Genomic DNA, 22,798 nt, shown 5'->3' with positions numbered 1-22,798 from the left:
CAAGGTTAGAGATGCGGTGGCTCAATTGAAAGATCACCATGAGACCCTTCAGCACCTATCAGCCAGCACATCTGATCTGCCATCCTCAGTCAGGAAAGCCTCGCGACAGGGCTTTTTCTCTTACTCACACACACACTCCAGTCATCTCCCTGACCAGTCACTTTCATTATCTCTCCTATACACACACACACACACACACATACATCACCTCTCTGACCAGTTTCTCTCAATCACACACATGCTCTCTCTCACACACTTTACATAGATGATCTCAATCAAATGCTGTCACTCACAGTTACACGTGCACACTCTCAATGACCACATACATTCTCTCACTTACAAACAAGCTGGCTGTCTCTCTTTCATTTCCTGCCCCCCCCCCCCCGAGTACAAATGGTAGCTGCAGCAGCCTCCTCCTCTAGTCCCCGCATGCCAAGAAAGAAGATTCCTATCGCCACAGGAGGCTAATTCTGCTGTCTTCTGTGCCGATTTCTGGCTGCTTCTGATTTTGCTCAGGGCTGCCGCTGCCGCCACTATTTTTTCATGTGGCATGGCTTTCTTCTTCCCGCGCCCCCCCACTGCATGTCACTTCCTGTTCCGGGCCAGGGGGGAGGTGTGGGAAGAAGAAAAGGCCCAGCCTCAGTTGCCAGCCTCCACCTACATTGCTGTCGTTCCCATGAAACCGGGGCTGGTGCCGTGGCGAAAATACAAAAGCAGCACTTAGGCGGATGGCTGCTGCTGGTGGCCACGAGCAACACCTGTCACGTGATTGGGGTGACCGGTCCACCGGGGCATGCCCTAAGCCCCGATAGGCCAATCCGCCCTGTTCCTATCTATAGATTATTTATAAATGTTAAAAAGTAGTGGTCCCTGTACATATCCCTGGGGCACTCCAGGCATCTGTATGGGGACCACTGTACGGGGCTCTGCTCCTCTCCTATGCTGGAGAGGAGCAGAGGTCTGCATAGGAGAGGAGCAGACCATCTGTATGGGGACACCAGCATAAGAGAGGAGCAGAGCCCCCGTACAGATCCCTGGGGCACTCCAGCATAGGAGAGGAGGAATAGCCTAGTGGTTAGAGCAGTGGACTATGAACCAGGAGACCAGGGTTCGAGTCCTGCTTGAGCTTGGGCAAGTCACTTTACCCTCCATTGCCTCAGGTACAAAACTTAGATTGAGATAGGGAAATACCTACAGTACCTGAATGTAAACCGGTGTGATATCTCGATTGAGATCGAATGTTGGTATATAAAAATAATAGGTAAATATATAAATAAATTCTCCTTTCTCCATTGAGATAATTGACCATTTATACCTACTCTCTGTTTTCTATCTTTTAAGCAGTTTTCACTCCACAATAGAACACTGCCTCCTATGACTTTTTAATTTCCTCAAGAGTTTCTCATGAGGTACTTTGTCAAATGCTTTGTGAAAATCCAGACAGACTATATCAAATGGCTCACTTTTATTCACGTGATATTCATGCCTTCAAAAAAAATGTAGCAGATTGGTGAAGCAAGACTTCCCTTGGCTAAATTTGTTGACTTTGTCCCATTAAACTATGTCTGTCTTTATGTTCAGTAATCTTGTTCTTTAGAATAGTTTCAACCATTTTAATCACCCCTGGAACCTTTTTTATGTTTGGCCAACCTCCGATCTTCAGGTACTGCAGCTGATTTTAATGATGATTTACGGTTTGGTACTAGTAGGTCCGCAATTTCATTTTTCAGTTCTTTCAGTGCTCTGGGATGTATGCCATCTTGTCCAAGTAATTTGCTACTCTTTGTCAATTTGCCCTATTACATCTTCCATGTTTACTGAGATTTTTTTCAGTTCCTCTGAATCATCACCTTTAAATATCACTTCTGGCATGGGTATGTGCCTTACATCTTCCTCAGTAAAGACCATTTAATCTCTCTGCTATGCCGTCGTTCTCCTTTAGTGCCCCTTTTACCCCTTGATCATCTAATGGTTTAAACGACTCCCTCGCTGGCTTTTTGCTCCGAATGTACTTGAAAACGTTTTTAATATGAGTTTTTGTTTCCACAGTAAGCTTATTTTCAAATTCTGTCTTTGCCTTCCTTATCAGTGCTTTGCATCTAATTTTCCAGTGCCTATGCTGTTCCCTGTTTTCTTTATTTGGATCCCTTTTCAGTTTGTTTGTTTTTTTTTAAATATGTTCTTTTGGCTAGAATAGCCTCTCTCACCTCACCTTTATGAGTTGTATGAGGAGATGATGTGGTTCTGCTATGCACATATTCTTGAAGTGGGGTGGATGAAGGGGGTCTGTGGATACAGATTTGTAGAACTCAAAGGGCACATATCATAACAAGAATGACCCTCAATGGTAAGCCAGGGTATGTTGGGTAAGATTTCAGTCTCTCAGATTTACTGCTAATGCTCTTCCTAATACCTGCATTGTGCCAAACAGCGTCTTTCTGGAACTTGTAAGGTAATATATACAGGAAACACATCGAGGAGAGCTTGGAAGTTCTTTTTAATCAGGCAAGTGGTGCTATATTTTCTTGCTTTCTGATTGCATCTCTTAATCCTGGATGATCTTCTCTCTCTCCATACATAATACAGAATAGTCGCTTAGTACTGACATTTTTATTAGTAATGCCGTGTTTGTGGTTTTCTGCTTTACCACTATGTCTGGTTTTCTAGCATCAAGCTTTTTATTAGTTGGTCTGGGAATGAATAATTATACTTTGATTTATGCGAAGAATATATGTAAGAAGAAATGACATTAACTGTAAACATAAAATAAGAGATTAGCAGTGGAGCTGGCAGGAGAGGTCAGAGCTTGGTTGATTTGCTTACTACCACCCCCCACCCCCAACCGAAAAGGCCTTCCACTTCCTCTGCAGCAAAAACCTTTTTGCCAGCTCGATGGGGGAATCAGGCCTGCAGTTTTTCTTTTTATTGAGCAAGAGGCTGTTCACAGTTTTTCTTTACATTGGATTGGAAGGGAACTCTACCCACAGTTTTGTTGTTTTTTTTTTTTAAAGAGAAGATGGAGGATCGAGCCATGTTGGAAGAATAACTCCTATTTATAAGACTGAACAGGAGAGAAGGGAATCTTTCCACTGGGAAAGTGGTCTTTATTGAATTGGAGCTTCATAATAAGGTGGGGAGAACTGGTGAGCGCTGGATCGCTCAAACTCAGGCCTGCTAATGCTGAAAATGAGCTTTAGCGGGCTAACTTTCTTTCCCTGCCTCTTTGGACCGGCCAGATTAAGTGGCTAAACTTGGGTCGCTCAACGGGGGTTACATTTTCAAAGCCTTTGATCTAACCAGCTAAGTCTGTTCTTGGCCAGCTTCGTCCCTTTGAAAACTGACCTCTCGGTTGCTAAAATTAATGGGTCCTGTGAGGTGTACATAATTTCATGAAAGTGGTGCTCCTCCTGATCCGTCCTTTTATACAGGAGATTGTGTATTTTGTTGCTGCCTGCAGTCGGCGCGCGCTGCTGGGGGAGTTGTAATGGCTATGGGTAAGAAAAGAAAGCGAAGAGGAAGTGACCACAGGTAGTACATACCTGATAAACTACCCATAACCACATCAAAAAGTTCTGAAATAGTTGAGGCATAAATCCTTGCAAGGGATATATATATATATATATATATATTTTTTTTTTTTTAAGGTGAGTTTTGCAGTCAGAATGGGGAGGTGAAAATTTGGGTGCCACTGTTGCGATGTTGGTCCTAAACCTCTTTTTAGTTGTTCAGCCTCTTTGATTGATTGATTGATGCATTTATCTGGTGCCTTGAAGCAGCAGAGTCTCAGAGCCAATGGAGCAAAAAGTGCCCCGAGCATAAGCGATTGCTTCAGCGCACTTGCCAAGCACAATTACGGGCTGGGTAGGAAAAACATAAACAACGGAATAGGCCTGCAGTTCAGTAAATCCAGAACCAGCAGACAGCGACGGGGAACATACGGCTGTCATCATACCGTACCATACCAAGTACAGTGGGTACTGTGTGCAACAGAGCGCGAGTCATGTGAATATTTTTCAGTCTTGCCCTTTCGGGGATGGGGGCGATAAGAGCAAGGTACCTCCTGCATCATTCAAGCTGCTGTGAGAAATGCAATAGCTGGCAGATTGTTGTAGACCTTTGTAGCATTCTGGTGTCTTGTCCCAGAGGATCCCCGTTGCCAGCAAACGAAACTCCTGCTACTCATTCCTTCTCCCTTTTACGTCGAGTCTACGCCCCTATCGTGCATTTAGACAGACACTCTCAGAAATATATGACGGATGATGAGGAGTCCAAGGCCCATCCAGTTTTCTCAGAAGCAGCACCACAGAGCCTGCCAGTTCCCTGGCTTCACTCTCAAACCTTGCCTCTTACGATTCTCTGTGCCTCTTCCATCTTTTTTTGTGTTTTTTTTAATTTGATAAATAGTTTGACCTCCATTGGAAGGTTATTCAGTGCATCCGTCTCCTTTTCTGTGAAGAAATACTTCCTTTTGAATCTGTTCCCTTTGAATCTCACATCATGACCTCCCCTGGGAAAAGCTTACTTATCGTGCGTGATTTATACCTTGGACTGTCCGTATCATACCCTCTCACTCCCCCTCCTCTCTTCTAAGACATCCATGCATCTCAGCCCAGGCTTTCCCTGTCATCAGAAGTGGCCCCCATCATTATTTTGTGATGGCCGGCTGATGCGACATTTGAGCGGGGACCCCACTGGCCCAGCAAAATATGCAGTTTTAGAGGTGGCTGACATACCCTGGCTAGCTGCAATTTTGAAGAGGGGGGGGGGGGGACGGGACAGCTGGCTGTCATAAAGCATGGGGGTAGCCAGAGGGTTAAATCTGCCACAGATTTTAACCACTATTTTCTGAACCGCCTCTGCCTATATCTTTTTGGAGAAATGACCTCCAGAAATGGACACCCTACCCCAGATGAAATCTCCTCCTCGAGCTGTACAGAGACATTATCATCTCTCTTTTTCTACTGCTGACATCTTGGATTTGGATTTAAAATGTAATTACTCTCCTTTCCAAACCTGAGCTCAAGAGAAGTTACATTCAGGTGCAGTAGGTATTTCCCTGCCCCAAAGGTCGTACAGTGTAAGGGGGGGTCATTTGCTAAAGGTTTTCTCCCATTTTGTCTCTATGGGAAAAAATACTTAGTAAAAAGGGCCCAGCGTTTGAAACCTGAGGCAATGGAGGGAGAAGTCACACGGATGGTCAGTGGGAGAATCTCTTCCAGTTGTCCCCACTGACTTGTTAACGTTGTTTTCCTACCCTGAGATCATCTGATGTGATCCCTCTCCTATATGGTGCACATCAGGCTCTCATCCCCATTATGTATTCTTCTCTTGGGTTTCTGCACCCTAAGGGGTGGATTTTAAAAGGTGTGCGCGAGCGTACATGTGGCACGTGCTACCCGGTGCGCACACATGCACGCCCGATTTTTATAACCTGCCCGCCCCTTTAGTAAAGCCCCGGGACTTACGCGCGTCCCGGGGCTTTTGAAAATAGGCCCGGCACGCGTAAGCCCTCCGGATTTACACGTGTGACCCTTTGAAAATCCAGCCCTAAATGAATAGCCTTTTTTGGGGGGGGGGGGGTTGCATTATATGCTCGATGCTATACTCTTCCCTGCAATATCACCTATGAAAATATTGAACAGAAGTGCACACGGAACTAATCTTGAGGCACTCTGCTGATACCCTTCCTTTCCTCCAAAATAAAATCCGTTTCTCACCAACCCTCTGTTGTGTATCACTAAACAGGTTTCTAACCCCAAAACAAAACACCTTTTATAGAAATTAGAAGATTTATGGAGGCATAAGCTTTTGAGGGCAAGAGCCAACGTCGTCAAGTGCAGTGGACTCTTGTCCTCAAACACTGGCGCCGTTAGCCTGCAAGGTTGCCACCAGCTTCTACAGACTAAGACGGCTTATCCCTCTGGAAGTTTCTAGCCCGATTTACCGCCCAGCTTATTTTTGAGCCTTGTGCAGAATAGTGGCAAAGCCTTACCGAAATCTTAAGAGCACTGTGGCCCGTCAGAACAAAAACTGGCGAGCCACCATGAACATTTTCAGGGGATCGAAGGGAATGTTACCTCCACCCAGGCATATACAGTGCTCCAGGTAGGGGAAGGTGGTTATCGACTTCACGATCTCTGGGTACTTGATTCCCGCAGATTCTGTTCCGAATTTTCACAGCGGATTTGTGCGCATAAATCTGATTTGGAAATTTAGTGGGCGTGCACATAACCGGCTCCAAAGTACGTACACACATACCCAGAGATCCGCCTGCAGGGGAGTGGGGGGTAGCTCTTAAAAATCAAAACGCGTGTGCAATAAAGTTCTGTCTCTGTCCAAACTTGCTTCTCCCCCCCAGAACACCGCTTTGTAGCACACATAGAAGTTCACATGAAATCGGGATTTCCACATAATTTTGTGTGCGCAACCTCCTCCCCTCCCCCACCTGGCAATTTTTTTAAAAGACCAATTATCTGCATAAAACTGGAATTTATGTGCATAAATAATTTTAAAAATTGCCCTCATAGAGGACAATTTGACTGAATAGTATGACTGACTAACTCAAGGCTTTCCAAACCTATCCTGGCGACTCCACAGCCATTTGCGTTTTCAGGATATCTACAATGAATATGCATGAAATAAATCTGTATGCAAATGTATCTCATGCATATTCATTGTGCATATCCTGAAAACCCAACTGGCTTTGGAGTGCCCAGGACAGGTTTGGGAAGCCCTGGACTAACTGGAGAATGCCATCAGAAGGAATAATCTCTAATTTTTTCAGCCAGAAAAGTACATACCGGCTGTCCTTGAACGCATACCAGATGTTCTGCTGCCGGTAACCAGGATGTATGATCTGACTGTGGATAGTCTAGAACAGGGGTTCTCAGGACACACCTCACCAGTCAGGTTTTCAGGCTATCCATAGTGAATATGCATGAGGTAAAGCATGCAAATCTATCTCATGCATATTCACTGTGGATATTCTGAAAGCCAGACTGGCTTAGGTGTGCCCCGAGGACTGGGTTGGGAACCCCTGCTCCAGAGCCAACATTTGGATGTCTTCCGACAGCTTGGACATCATTGGATTGCTGCGAGCAAAAAAAGTAGTGTTCACAGGATAATGTAACCAAAAATGTTTGCTCACGTGCAAAACTTTTTGCACACAGCAAACCAATCCTTAAAGGGAGCACTGGGCGTTGGGGAGAAGGAGATTGAGATTGGACCTTGAGAGGGGTTGGGTTTAGAGAGAAAAATAGTGCTGTTCGGATTGGCCCTTGGAGAGGGAAGGTAGTACTGTTCAATTTAGTTAAAAGTACATTTTCTGGCATTTTCACAGTCACATGATCAGTGGGTATGATTATATGTGACATTGTACAATTTGGTTCGGTGCGCCAAAAGGATCAAGCAAACTTGAAAATGTGCCCGATATTAAAAAAAAAAAAAAAAAAAAAAAAAAGTTGAGAAGCGCTGTGGTAGGAGATGGGGTGAGGGTGGGAAGTTGCTGGGTGGGAAGTTGCTTATTCCTGCTTTCTCCTATACTTGTGTTTCTTCACAGATGTAGTCTGTCTTTATATTTCATTGAGGCATTTTTACTGCTGGCTTTTAAACATGTACTGGAATTAGCCTAGTCTGTTAAAAAAAAATGTTGCTGAGTAAAGGAATGCGCAGCGAGCAAACGGCGTGTCTATCGCTTAGACGAAGGCCGAACACGATAAATATTTTTACTCCTTTTTTTTTGCTAGATTTCTTCACTTCTGTTAGCTCTTGAATTTCCACTAGGCCAAGGCTCCCCAAAGCTGTCCTGGCAACCCCACAGCCAATTGAGTTTTCAAGATATCTACACTGAATATGCATGAGAAATTTTTATACATTAGATATCCAGTAAATGCATTTGTACCTCATGCGTATTCATGGTGGACACCCTGAAAACCTGACTCTTTGGAGTCACCAGGACAGTTTGGAGCAGCCCTGCACTAGGCCCAGTCATTAACCAGCTTGTGGAGGGCAGATTCCTTGCCGTGGACTCAGTTTTAAGCCAGAGAGAAGCTGGGCAGAGGGAGAACTGTGACCAGTGCAGGGGTGGCCAACTCCAATCCTTAAGAGCCACAAGCGGGTCAGGTTTTCAGGATATCCATAATGAATATACATGAGAGAGAGATCTCCACACAGTGGAGACAGTGCATGCGCAAATACTTTGTGTGCATTCATTGTGGATATCCTGAAAATCTGACCTGCTTTTTGGCTCTTGATGATCAGAGTTCACCACCCCTTGGCTAGTGTTTTCCATCACTTCTAGTGCATTGAGTCAGTCAGTCCAAACCATGATGGTCACGCATAGGGTTAAACAAAGCACGATATTTCTTATTTGGTTAAGTGATAAACCCTCTCTTATAGTAGGGAAGAGAAGGGAATAAGTAAATAAATGTCCAGTCCCCTGCGTCATTTCCAATGCCATGTACCTAAGTGGACCCCAGCCTTTTTCTGGGGAATTATATTTTTTCTGATTTGGGACATTTAGCTTACACTGTTGGTATACTAGTGCTATCTGTGCATCCTGGTTTGCAATTTGTCCCCATAAACCTAAAATTTAATTTATTATAACCAGTGTATTAGCCTTGGAAGGTCATGCTGCACGCATCAGTGGTAAAGGACACAGGCATGCACCATAAAACCTGTCAATGTGATGACAACCTCAGAAGGATATTAGACTTTTTTTTTTTTTTTTGCAGATCAGGACAGATTGTTGCTGGGCATTCAGCTCTGTGCCTGAAACTGGATTCCCACAGCCAGCTGGCGAGAGCTGGTAACGCTTCCCATCATCTCACTGCAGTGAGCACTGCACACTGGGCAGATTCCCCCCCCCCCCCCCATCCTGAATATATCACAGGTCTCTTACTGGTGTGTGTGGCAGAGATGACACCATGGCTGTGATTTGGGACCTCAGCTGTGCCGCCTTAAAAGGGCAGCAAAAGCAGGAGGATTTGTAAAAATCCTGGACTCTTTGACACAAGCGATAAGGCGTTAGTGTCGCAGGCTGTGCTATAAACTTCGGAGGGCACGACCGGCATCTCAGGATGCATTCCGAAGGCAGAGTAACTGCAGCAGTGAGCGTCTTTTGTAATTTTTTTTTGTCCAGTAGTATCATCGTCCTGCTCTTTTTGGGCTTCCAGCTCAGTTGGAACAGCTTCTGTTGGGCCTTCGTTCACCACCCCCACCTGCATTTTTATATCCTTTCCCATTGCAGCTATAGCCCTTGGTCGGTGGCCACAGACCAAGGCTCCCTTCCAAAATGTGGCAATATAGACCTAGCATCTGGCCCCCCCCCCCCCCAGGTGTTGCCATTAAGTAATGACTGAGCGTCCCTCCCCCACCCTGGTGCTGGCTGACTCAGAAAGCAAAGGACTGACCCAGAAAGTGAGCCCGGCTCTTTCACACGCAGCACTGCCACTGGGCTGGCCCAGAAGTGAGTTTTAATGGCCAGAAAAACTCCTCTTGCACTAGAAACATGTAATTTTGAAGAAAAGGTTAAAAATGCTAGCTTTCAACGTCATCCATTTTAGAATTGCAATCATAGCTTCTGGGTAGGCCATTATCTTTCCATTAATGCCTTTTTTTTTTGTCGTTTAAGGGTCAACTCTCACCATAAAAGTTTTAATAGCCAGGAAATTTACTTGCCCACTTATCATTGCTACTTCAGTAACCATCTTAGGTGAATGACAGAGATTCTTCCAAATAGTATTTGAATCCCGAATCTAGTGAAGAACGTGCTCTGTCAGGAATGGGCTATGTGGAAACACTGTAAAACTATTTTCTGTAAGACATTTGATCAGATCAAGCTGTTACAAGATAAAAGAGACCCTGCCCTAGGGCCAGAATGAGCTGGAGCCCATCTCAGTGCGTCAGCAACATCTCGTGGTAAAAGCATTGCAGACATATTGAAAATCCAAAACCTTTTCTAATCGCAGCATACTAACTGAGAGATGCAAGACTCGCTCGTTCCCTTTACCCCCCCCCTAACTTTTCCCCATCTTATGATCTGTCCCACAAATCACAGACAAGTGTTTTATTGGTATAATGCAGGCCGCAGTTTATTTCCAATACCCGAGCCCGTTAATTCAAATACGATACAACTTTCCCCCCCCACATATATGTTATTTTCCCCTGGACCCCCCACCTCTTCCAGTGGTAGGGCCATGTCATCCAAAGCCTCCGAGCATCGGCCCCCCTCCTGCTCTTTGGCAATCTCGTGTAGCAGCCCCCCCGCGCTACACAAGATTCTCCCCCCCTTTTAACTTTAACAATACAATCAATAACAACCTTTCGGGCTCGGGTTTACCGCCAACTGCGACAAGAACAACAAACTTCGTCAACATATAACAAACCACTCTACAACCGGGCGGGTGGGCGGGAAAACCTCAACTTACTGCCTCAGTCTTTCCTCGCCGACTGAGCGCGAACATCCCAACCGTTGATTCCCTTCCCTTCCCTAACCAATCCCTGCCTTCTATTTGAATGTCTCTCCCCCATTGGTCCTATCATCCTTCTACTCCCCCCTCCCTTTCCTTTCCTTCTTGCTACTTCCCTTCCCTTCGTTCGCTTGCCTCCAGTTAAATTCGCAGTGCGAGACTAGCTCGCCCTGCTTTAACTAACTGAGAGATGCAAGACTCGCTCGTTCCCTTTACCCCCCCCCCCTAACTTTTCCCCATCTTATGATCTGTCCCACAAATCACAGACAAGTGTTTTATTGGTATAATGCAGGCCGCAGTTTATTTCCAATACCCGAGCCCGTTAATTCAAATACGATACAACTTTCCCCCCCCACATATATGTTATTTTCCCCTGGACCCCCCACCTCTTCCAGTGGTAGGGCCATGTCATCCAAAGCCTCCGAGCATCGGCCCCCCTCCTGCTCTTTGGCAATCTCGTGTAGCAGCCCCCCCGCGCTACACAAGATTCTCCCCCCCTTTTAACTTTAACAATACAATCAATAACAACCTTTCGGGCTCGGGTTTACCGCCACAAAAACAATGACAACCTTCGTTGTCATTGTTTCCCCCAACTGCGAACCTCAACCTGAATCACCGATTCCAAACTTTCTTGTATCGAATTATTGAACAAATCGATACCAACATCGGATAAATGCACTCCATCGGCCTTAAAATAACCAGGGAGCACCTCCGAAGCCCACTCGTGCTTCACCCAAAAACCCCCTTGGCTGACTAACCACTTCCCAACTTGCTTATTCAACTTCTTAACTCCCCTAAACCATAAGGGCAAACTGAGAAATTTTAAACGCACAATGATGTCTGACCAACCCAGCAGCGTATCCGGCATGGCGTTCAACAGCGTACTAAAGTCCTTCTTAATTTTTTCCATCAATTCCTTACATGACCCTTTCCCCACATCATTGCCTCCCAAGTGAACAATCAAAATTTTTGGAATTCCCATCTCCAATACACAAGCTTGCAACACAGGTAGCAGTCGATCCCAAGTCATTCCTCGCTGCCCGATCCAGCGAATCCTCCAGCGCCGTTCGTCGAGCTCGAGGTTCCGTCCATACGGTCTCCTGTCCGCTCTGTGTTGTGCCCAATGTATAAAGGAATGGCCCGCTACCCAGACACATTCTGGATGCCCCCCAACGTCCTGCTTCGCTGCAAAAAACATAGAACAATTAATACCATAGTCCTTGACGCCCCCACCCTCGTCCTCGCCGAGCCCACAATTCGAAACCGCGATAACAAATGTATTCCTTATTATTATTACGGAATTTTATTGTTGCCCCGTACGAACATAAAGTCGAAAGGCCTTGGATGTCCACCTCCCTATGGTTTGAATTGCACCCCCAGACAAGCCGCCCTCCGCCGCAGAAGTTGCAGCACCGATCCGAAAAGAATGCGACGTGAAACGCCGTGCATTCCAACCCAAGTGCCGCAACGCCTTTTGCAGAACCTGACTAAACTGGTACACCGTCAAAGGCAAACCGTCCTTATGTAACAACAACAAGCCTCCCACCCGAGGCCGCACTGCTACAAAACGCTGTACATTGATCACTGGACACACTCCCCTATCCACCGCTGGAACCAACGTGATATATTGTCCTCTACCAAGTTGATCTACTTTCGATCGGTGAATGCAAATCGTAACCTCGTTATTGCCCACCCACACCATCTCTGCGAGCAAACCCGATCCGGAAACATTAGACGTTGAGGATGCCACCAATTCCCTAACTCTCATCGCCCCGAAGAACGCGAGCACGAAAGCCGTCTGAAATAACAATACTTCGTACGTAGACCAGCATACTTCCTGCAAAGTGCCGACTATGATGCGCAAGTCCTCATACCTAATTGGTAGCCTCGTATCGGGGCGCCTCCCCGCTTCCCTTTTCCAGCCCCCCAGAATCCTTTGTACTAGAAAACGAATCCCCGGATTGCCCCACCCGTGTAATTTCTGGAAAAAAGAAAAGCCTGACAGATACGAGCGTACCGCCGTCAACGAACGTCCCTTGTCCTTTGCCCACAATATAAATCTGACAAGCGTTTCATCTTCGACAAATCCCCGCCTCCAGCCCTCCTCCCGTAAATAATCCGCTACCACCCGATAACCCCGAACGTATGCGCTCCACGTAGAAGGGGCCAACGACTTCCTTATTAACGTCCAAGCTGCCGTCCCAAGCGCCAGAGATGGTTTGGAAACTGTTCTCCCTCCGGATTCGCTCCTGGCGCCAACTCCCGAAAGTCCTGCCACTTACAACGAGAAAGGGCATCTGCAATCACATTCAATTCACCAGGCACATGTCGTGCACGAATGGATAAATTCAACGTCAAACATTGTAAAATTAATGTCCGCAACAATTCTGACACCCTGGGACATTTCGCCGACTGCCTGTTAATTACCTGTACCACACCTAAATTGTCGCACCAAAACAACACCCGCTTGTTTGCTAACTGACGCCCCCATAAGCACAACGCTACTACTATAGGAAATAATTCCAAAAAGGTAATATTTTTAGTCAGCCCTTCAGCCTGCCACTCCTCTGGCCACCGCTCCGCACACCATTGACCTTGGAAATATACCCCGAAACCTACACCCCCTGCAGCGTCCGAATATAATTCCAAGTCCCCGTTGGACACTTCCGCCGGTTGCATGATGCACACGCCGTTAAAGTCTGCTAAGAAAGTTTCCCATACCCCTAACTCATCCTTCATCCTGCGGGTCACACGAATGAAATGATGACCACATCGTATTCCTACAGTGGAGCTGGACAACCTCCTGATGAATGCTCGTCCCATCGGGATAACTCGACACGCGAAATTCAAGGTACCTATCAGAGCCTGCATCTGTCTCAAAGTAACTTTAGTTAACCGACGCGTCTGCTGCACCAGCCCCTTCAGTTTCTCTAGTTTGTCCCTGGGCAAACGCGCTTCCAACGAAACTGAATCTAATTCGATCCCTAGGAACACCAACCGCGAAACTGGACCTTCCGTCTTTTGACTTGCGATGGGGACTCCAAACTCGCATGCCACCCTTAGGAAACCCTCCAGCTGCCTCCGACACCCATCCGTCCCCGCTGGACCCACAAACAAAAAGTCATCGAGATAATGCAAGATACCCCCATCCCCTGTATGCTGTTCTACCACCCACTGCAGGAAAGTACTAAACGCCTCAAAATAAGCACAGGACACTGCACAACCCATAGGCAAGCACTTATCTATGTAATACCGCCCCTCGAAACTAAAGCCCAACAGGGGAAAACTATTGGGGTGGATAGGCAGTAGCCTAAACGCCGCCTCAATGTCCGCCTTAGCTAATAGGGCGCCGCGCCCCGCAGAAAGCACTAGTCCAACCGCCTCGTCAAAGGAAGCATAACTCTCGAACAACAAGCGCGCGGTATATAATCGTTCACGGACCGTCCCCTCGGATAAGAGAGATTCAGGATAAAGCGGAACTTACCCCTTTCTTTCTTAGGAATGACTGCAATGGGAGACAAATGCATGTTAACGAAAGGTTTCTCAGCAAAGGGACCTGCCACCCTCCCCAATCGAATTTCCGCTGCAATTTTTTCCCTCGCTATCAACGCATGGTTAGTTGCTGACCGCGCGTTCCTGTCATTCCCTCCCATGCCCGGTCCGACATAAGGAATCCCAAAACCGTCCCTAAATCCCTTAAATAAAAACCTCGCCATGGCACTCTTTGGATATCTGGCCAGCCACCCGCTCATAGCCTGCACGGAGACTGGGGTGTCTGCCACTCGGCACCATAACTCACGCCTTTCCCCCCCTAGCCGGTACACCTCCTCCCCCTTTGCCACATTTGATGGCTGCATGTGCTCCCCCGCAAATGGAACAACTGTGCCTAAATTTGCAGTCGGGGAACAGGCACACGGCTTTATTAAATCTCCAACAAGTATCGTCTCCCCCGCCCCGAGGCTTACCGCCTGATCCCCCCTTGTTAAGCTGTCCTCCCGGCCGAAAGGACTGCCCCGCCCCAACGCTGCTACTCGCTCCCCCTACGCTTCCAGCTCCGCTACCAAATGCCCCAAACACCTTGCTTCCGCTCGCCCCTTTGTACGTCATCTGGGTGAGCCACAAATTGATATCCTGAGTTCCCCAAGACATAGCTCTACAACCCGCCATCTTGTCCCGAAACTTCTCATCGTAGTTGAGCCATGCCCAACCCTCGTAATCCCGGAACGCACCCACGATACTATCCGCGTAGGATAGTAATGCTCCATACTGCGATGAGTCATAGTGCCCTACTACACTAGCAAGCCTGAAAAATCCCCGAACCCAATTTACAATATTCTTGGCTACCTTAACCCCCCCCGACCTGGAGCGCTTCTTTTTATCCTTCTTCTTCCCCTTCCTAACTCCCCTCCTCCCTTCCAGTAACCTGAAAATATTCACATATCTCCTCTTCCGGATTTTGCGGCGAAGCTTCCTCGGAACCCCTTCCCACAATTCGGCCAAAGTCGCGCCTGCTGACTGCCCTGCGCCGTGTAACGGCCCCTCCTCCAAAACTGCCTTATACCTCGGGCCAGAATCTGTAGAGCCGTCCGAGGAATCGGAGTCACTAGAAGAGGAACTGGTGGAGGGGCACCGCCTCCTCCTTTTTGCTGTACTTTTAACACTCCCCCTCCCCCGCACCTTCTCACCTGCACTTGTTGACGCATCGCTCTGCTGTCCTGCTGTGCTAGCCCTTTTTTGGCTGGCCCGGCCAATGTACTCCGGCCCCGCCGTGTCTCCTGTAACCACCCTCGTTCGCCAAGCTTCCTGGCTGGACGTCCCAGGTAAGGGTTCCTCCTCAGCATCTGTAAGAAAAGACGCTACCATCCCCCCCGCTTCACCCCGACGGCTGCTCCTTTGAAATCGGACGACCCTTTCGCCAGGCTGGGAGTGGCCATGGGCGGGGAAAGTACTGTCCGGGATAAGACGAGGGGGGGGGGGGCGCCTCCCCATAACCATGCCCAGGCGGAACGCCTGTACTCCCTGTCTCTCTCTCCTGCCAAACTGGCCAGCCCCCGAATCCCTGGGAACCTCCGGAGCGGCAGCTCCCAGGCAGGGAACATGCTGGAGCCTGGGGCCTCTCCCTAACTAATTTCCTCCCCTGCCGAACTTTGCTACCCGGTGCAGGGTGAGCTGGGTCCCGAGGGTAGGAAGGGGTGGGGGCGCCGGAGGCAAAAGCAGGGGGGGAGGAAGGAGGGAGGGAAGCGCGCGGCGCACTGCGGCCACGAGCCAGGGCACCCGCCTGCAGGGGGAAAGGCGATTGGCTGGCGCAGGGGAAACGGGAGGGCTTAGGATTGCCAGCGCCCAGGAGGCGGCGGCCGCGGGAAACAGGGGCCGGGCGGGGGGCGCGGGCGCCCGCCCGCCCGGCGGCGAGGGGGGGGCGCCCTGGCCCGGCCGCCGGAGGCATGCTTGCGGAGGGCCCCGGGGGATCGGGAGGACCAGGCGGGGAGAACAAGAGGCGGAGCACGCGAGGGGGGCGAGCGGGGGGGCGGGGAATTAGGCTCGGCTAGCAGGGGGGGGCTCCCTCCGTCGGGCAGGAAGCTGAAATCCAGGGCAGAGGCGTATAAGGAGACTGCGTCCTCTTCGCAGGGCGGCGGGGAGGCGGCCGGAGGGGGGCCCGGGGGAGGGGGGACGTCACCGGACTCCGGGCCGCTCTCACCCGAGTCGGCCGGCATGTTGCCAAAGGGGGGGGAAGGCGGGGGAAGGTCGCATAAGGGGGGGGGTGCCGGGACAGGGGGGGCGCTACGCGGAGGCCGGCGAGGGGGGGCTGAGGCAGCCGGAGCGGCGGAGGCAGCGGCAGGCGGGGGGGGGAGGACTGAACCAGGGCCAGGGCGCGGGAGCCCCCAGCGCTGGCGCGGGGGCGAGCCTGCCCCTTCTTAGGCATTAGTAGGGAGGGAGCAAGCCAATACGCTTCACCTCCTGTGTGGGAAATTTGGAAATTTTTCTTCTTTTTTTTTTTTTTTTGGAATCCGAAACTCTGTAGCAGGAAAAGCTAGAATTTAGAGGTAAGTGGAATAAAATAGACGTCTGCCTGTCTGTTATAACAGCAACCCGCTCACCGCTAACCGGAAGGAAAAAACCTCAACTTACTGCCTCAGTCTTTCCTCGCCGACTGAGCGCGAACATCCCAACCGTTGATTCCCTTCCCTTCCCTAACCAATCCCTGCCTTCTATTTGAATGTCTCTCCCCCATTGGTCCTATCATCCTTCTACTCCCCCCTCCCTTTCCTTTCCTTCTTGCTACTTCCCTTCCCTTCGTTCGCTTGCCTCCAGTTAAATTCGCAGTGCGAGACTAGCTCGCCCTGCTTTAACATACGTCAGTCAAAATAAAACCTACCATAACTGAAGGAGTAACCTGAGTGAATCTTATCTTTTTAATAACCCTTTCTCCTTTGATTTCTGTTGAGGTTCTAGGTCTTCCAGGAACTTTGGAAGGGTGAAGGAAAGACACCAACCGAGATAGTAGAGGAAAAAAGACTTGGATTGATCCAGGACAGAAAGCAGCTGGAACAAATCTGTCAGGATGTGGTGGAAGGACATCAAGAAAAGGTACAGGAACTGCAGGCAGATGCCATGGTGCTGCTACTGCAACTAAGGAATGAAACTCAAATTTTCAGAGGCTTTGTCTCCCATTCTAGCAAAGCCTCACAGCCTTCTGTCTCGATGTCATGTACCTGAACATACCCAGAACAGTCCAGACCAGTGGGTTTTGCATCCCTACCAGCAGATGGAGTCAGAGAAACAAAACTTTGAGGCACTGCTATATAACTGAGAGTGCCACCTGCAGTCCCTCAGTATTTCTCTGACTCCAGCAGATGGTAGAGGTGCAAACCTGCAGTCTAGGTTTAGTTTAAAAAAAAAAAAAAAGAATAGTTAATACATTTTTTCTTTTAAGGTGTTACGTGTAGGGCAGTAGGGGACGACGGAAGCTCCCTGAGGCGTTAGGCACCTTCGTGGGCTATCCCTCAGGTGGAGCCGGGCGACTGGGGGGGTTGGATACCCCTGACTGGGTTTCGTCCGCGATGTACCGGAGGGTCCGAAAGCCAGGGGATCCAGCTCCCTCGACCCTCTGAGGCTCCCCTCTGTCACCACAGATCCTGTTCAGGGAAGAATTTCTTCAATTTTCTTCTTTATAAAAAAAAAAGTACATAATATTAATAAAGTGCAGAGTTTTTTTCTGCAGGAAGGACTGTCTTCAGTTATTTATGTTGGGCCTGGACAGCGGAGGCTGTTGCCCAGTGCTGAGGGGTGGATGAGTTTTCTTTGGGCCGACAGCCCAGGGCTCCAGGTGCATGCGGCAAGCGGTGCCAGCTTAGGCTCGGGGGGCCACAGTGCGACCATTCCTTCCTCACTGTCCATTTCTTTTGTTCGCAGACCAGTGAGTGTGCTGGCTAAGGGGGTCAGCACGGCTACGGTTGGGGCTCGTCCGCGGCCTAGTAGGTGCTGCGCCGCATGGCACGTGAAATCTTCTCATGGCGCCAAATCAGAAAATGGCCACGTGCCGCACTTGTGGCTTCTCTATGGCGCAGCTCGGGGTAATGAGGGCTCTTCGTCAGGGGGCCTGGGAAGGAAACCAGGACTCCATTCGGCAGGGCCCGCTTTTAATACCGCAGAGGTGGAAACTCCGGAGGTCGCGGCTCATCATGACGATTCCACACCCCCTTTATTCCTGGTGGGGTGGAGTAGAGAAGTAGCCTAGTGGTTAGAGCAGCGGGCTAGGAGCTCCTTGTGACCTTGGGCAAGTCATTTAACCCTCCATTGCCTCAGGTACAAATTTAGATTGTAAGCCCTCTGGGGATAGGGAAATACCTACAGTACCTGAATGTAATCCACTTTGAAGTGCTGAAAAAAGTGTGAAAAGCGGAATATAAAAATCTAAATAAAATAATGGGAGGGGGATTCAATGGATCACCCCCCAGGTTTGGAGGAAGCTGATTCGGGGATTTCTCCTTCTTCATAATGCCTACCTCGCCAGGAGAAGCTCTGGGAGAAAGCAAGCTGTTGCGCAGCCCCGCGGTCCCTTCAATAAGCTCAGAACGGCCTTGCAAGGGGCTAGTGGTGTTCTACAGAGTCTGGGATCATGTCGAGCAGAAGCCAGTGGCACTCCCAGGGGTGGGGAGGAGTCCGATCACTCACAGGAGAACCTTTTCGATTTTTATGGGACTTATCCGGATGCAACACCAGCCCCCGATACAGATGGCTCCCAAGACGACCCTGACCCAGATGAATGTCCGGTGTCTGAAGGGGATGATCTGTGGTTGGTGTATTTATTCAGGTCGGAGGAGCTATGGCCTATGATTCCTTAGGTCTTAGAGGAGTTAGGTGAGAAAGTTGCTCAAGAGGAGTCTGATAATGGAGACAATCTGGTCCTGGATGGTCTTTGAGGGCCCACAAGTGCTTTTCCTTTGCCAGAGAAGGATACGGAAGCTGGTAAACCGGGAGTGGGACTCTCTGGACACGGGTCTGAAGGTGGGCAGAGCGATGGCTAAGCGTTATCCCTTGATGTAGGAAGCCCTTGACCTGCTGAAGGTTCCAAAGGTGGACGCGGCTGTTTCGGCTGTTACCAAGAAGATAATTCTGGTGGTGGTGGCACAAACTGGAGGTGCAGCTCAAATGGATGTTTGAGGTCTCCGAGTTGAGTCTTCGAGTGACGGTATACACCAGTCTATTGCAGAGGGCCTGCCTGTGCTGGGTGCAGAAGGCTCCAGAGGATGCGGCAGAAGGAGACGGTGCTTCCCTACAGGCGGCCTGTCTAGAAGCTGGGATCGCCTATGTGGTTGAAGCACTGTATGACTCGGTGCGTACGTCGGTTCATAGCATGATCTCATCGGTAGCAGCTAGTAGGCTTCTGTAGCTGCGTAATTGGTTGGCGGATTTATCGTCCAAGATACAGTTCTGCAATCTTCCATTCAAGAGGAAGCTTTTGTTTGGAGAGGATTTGGATCAGCTGATGAAGGTATTGGGGGAGTTGAAGTGGAGCAAGTTGGTGGAGAACAGGAAACCCACTAGGAATATGTTTTCAGCTCGAGTCCGTTTTCAGGATACTCGCAGGTTCCGGTCCAGCAAGACCTCTTCTGGTTCCGCGGCAAAGCAGGGCGTTGGATGTCAGCAGTCCTTTCATGGAGCCCACAGGCCAACCATAGATGGGTCAAGCCAGGGCTCTGGCAGTGGAAAGTCAGCCCAATGAAGCCAGGGGCCTCCACTCCCTCGTGGAACCTGTAGGAGACAGATTGTCCAACTTTTAGTAGGTGTGGGAAAGGATTACCTTGGACCGCTGGGTGCTGGAGGTTATTCGAAAAGGCTACGCACTAGAGTTTTCATGCCCGGAAAGGGAGGCCTTTGTGGAGTCTCACATGGCCTCCCACAGCAAGTGGGAGGCAGTATTGGGAACTCTGCAGAGGCTGCGCAACCTCCAGAAATTGTTCCCATACCGTTATCTGAGCAGGGACAGAGAAGGTATTCCGTGTACTACTTCATGGTTCCCAACAAGGAGGGCTCCTTTTGGCCCATTCTCGACTTACATAAGGTAAACCAGTCCCTTCGTGTCCCGTGTTTTTGCATTGAGATGCTATGCACCGTAGTAGCGGCGGTGCACATTCCCATCTGGAGGGACCATCAGAAATTTCTTCATTTCATGGTGTTGAGCCAGCATTTTCAGTTCTGGGCCCTCCCCTTTGGTCTGGCGACTGTACCACACACGTTCACTAAGGTCATGGTTGTGGTGGTGACGGCCCTCGCAAGGAGGGAATTTTGGTTCATCTGTATCTGGACGATTGGCTGATTCAAGCAAAGTCCAAGGAGGCGTGCGAAAGGTCTCTCCAGAGGGTGATGTTCACCTTACGGTCTCTCGGTTGGGTCATAAATGTGCAGAAGAGTTATCTGGCGCCGACTCAGTCCTTGGTGAACCTGGGAGCTCTGTTCGACACTCGGCGGGACAGAGTCTTTCTGGCAGCGAACCGGGTGATGAAGTTGCAATTCCAGGTGAAGTGTCTCCTTTGGTTGACAGTGCCGATGGCGTGGTACTATTTACAAGTTTTGGGGTCCATGGCTTCCACATTGGATTTGGTTCCCTGGGCCTTTGCACCTCTGCAAGATGCACTGTTGTCCAGGTGGAGTCCTTTTTTGGAAGAGTATCATCTTCCCTTGCCTCTATATTGAGAATTAAGGTCCAGTCTCTTGTGGTGGCTCTCTTGTCTCAATCTAGAGAAGGTGATGGCCCTGGAACCACCGGACTGGGTGTTGGTGTCCACAGACACAAGACTTTCCAGTTGGGGGGTAGTTTGCATGGGCCGATCGGCGCAAGGTCTTTGGCTTCCAGGAGAAAGGTCCTGGTCAATCAGTCATCTGGAGACAAGGGCGGTTTGTCAAGCCCTGGAGGTTTTCCTGCCCCTGATCAGGGGACAGATGGTTTGGGTATTCTCAGACAACATGACCGTGGTGGTATACATCGGTCAGTAGGGTGGCACGAGGTGTCATGCTGTAACTCTGGAAGCTCAGAGGTTGTTTACTTGGGCAGAGCACCATCTCGAAAGCCTAGCTGTGTCGCACATAGTGAGAGTAGACAACATGCAGGAGGATTTCAACAGGCATCATCTGGATCCAGAGAAGTGGGAGTTGTCCCTTGAGGCGTAGAATTACATCTGCACCAGGTGGTGTATTCCCCAGTTGGATTTGATGGCGACACGAGCCAACTTAAAGACTGAAACATTTTTTAGTCGACAAAAGGAGCCCAGTTGTGTGACTGTCTATGCTCTGGTCTGCCCCTGGCTGACAGGAATCCTTTGTGTTTCCCCCATGGCGCCTCATCGGTTGGGTCCTCAGGTGCATAGAAGTGCACCCAGTGAGTGTGGTGCTGGTGGCGCCAGAATGGCCTCAATGCCCATGATTCACAGATCTGGTGCAGCTTGCGGAGGAAGGTCCCGTCAGGCTAATGCATCTTCCAGGGCTACTGCGGCAGGGGCCCATATTCTCAGATCAGGAGGATCTCTTCTGTCCTGCGGCCTGGTTTTTGAGAGGTGGCGGCTGCGTTTGAAGGACTATTCTGAGGAAGTAATTTCCACGCTTCTGCAGGCTAGGAGATCAGCTACCTCCATGGTATATGTTAGGGTCTGGAAGGTTTTTGAAGTGTGGTGTTTTCAGCGTCGGCTGGAACCCCTGGCGGTGGATGCTTCACATATTTTAGAATTTCTGCAGCACGGTTTATCCAAGGGGTTGGCATACAACTCGCTGCATGTACAAGTGGCAGCATTGGGAGCACTCAGGGGCAAGTGCCATGGTAAAACTTTTGCAGCTCATCCGGATGTAATCAGGTTTCTCAAGAGGGTAAAGCATTTGAGTCCTCTGGTGCGTAAAACTTGTCCAGATTGGAGTCTAAACCTGGTTCTCCGCATCTGTGCGGGGCTCCTTTTGAGCCATTGCAAAGAGTGACCCTGAAGGATTTGATGCTGAAGGTGGTGATTTTGGTGGCCATTTGTTCTGCTAGGAGGATTTTGGAGCTTCAAGCTCTGTTTTGTAGGGACCTATTTTTGTGGATTTACAGCGACAGGGTATCGTTGCGAACAGTGCCTTCCTTTGTACCCAAAGTGGTGTCCTCCTTCCATGTCAATCAGACAGTAGAGCTGCCGGGGTTTCCGGAATGGTCGAGTGATTCCCCTCAGGATAGGAAGTTACATCTTTTGGATGTGCAACGGATCCTTTTATATTATTCGCCGTTCCAATCATCTCTTTGTCTTGTATGGTGGAATTAAGAAAGGGGACAAAGCCTCGAAGGCTACCATCTCTTGTTGGCTTAGGGAGGCGATTTGTTCAGCATACATTAGTAAAGGTTGGCTGATCCCTATGGGTTTGAAGGCTCACTTCACAAGGGCGCAGGCCGCATCCTGGGCTGAGTGTCAGCTTCTGTCGCCACAGGAGATTTGTAGGGCTGCGGTGTGGTCCTTGATTCATACTTTCACCAGACATTATTGATTGGATGTGAGGGCGCAAGATGAGGTGTCCTTTGGTGACAGTGTTCTGCGTGTGGGTCTTTCAGGTTCCTGCCTAGTTTAGGGGTGCTTGGGTACATCCTACTGGTCTGGACTGATCTGGATATGTTCAGGAAAGGAAAATTGGTTCTTACCTGCTAATTTTCGTTCCTGTTATAACACAGATCAGTCCAGAGGGCCCACCCACTTGACTCTGAAAGACTGAATTTTCCTGTTAAAAAAAAAAAAAAAAAAAAAAGAAGGAAAGTGAATAGAAAGTGAAGGGGTTAGTAAGCAAATTTTTTGCTGTAAGGCGTTTCCTAGTTGGAC

General features: G+C 49.2%; 1 protein-coding gene across 3 annotated transcripts in view; it reads left to right on the top strand.

The window, feature by feature from the left end:
- GATB (glutamyl-tRNA amidotransferase subunit B) overlaps nucleotides 1-22,798 on the top strand; it is a 181,786-nt gene that overhangs the window by 149,001 nt on the left and 9,987 nt on the right. For all 3 annotated transcript variants that reach the window (XM_029607101.1, XM_029606930.1, XM_029607015.1), the window contains one exon: nucleotides 16,920-17,054. In XM_029607101.1, coding sequence (XP_029462961.1) covers nucleotides 16,920-17,054 — 135 coding nt within the window. The remainder of the gene's footprint in view (nucleotides 1-16,919; nucleotides 17,055-22,798) is intronic.

The sequence above is a fragment of the Rhinatrema bivittatum genome, chromosome 1 (assembly GCF_901001135.1).
Source record: "Rhinatrema bivittatum chromosome 1, aRhiBiv1.1, whole genome shotgun sequence".
Lineage (NCBI taxonomy): Eukaryota > Metazoa > Chordata > Amphibia > Gymnophiona > Rhinatrematidae > Rhinatrema > Rhinatrema bivittatum.
The sequence above is the reverse complement of the archived record's forward strand: the minus strand, read 5'-3'. Positions and strand labels throughout refer to the sequence as shown.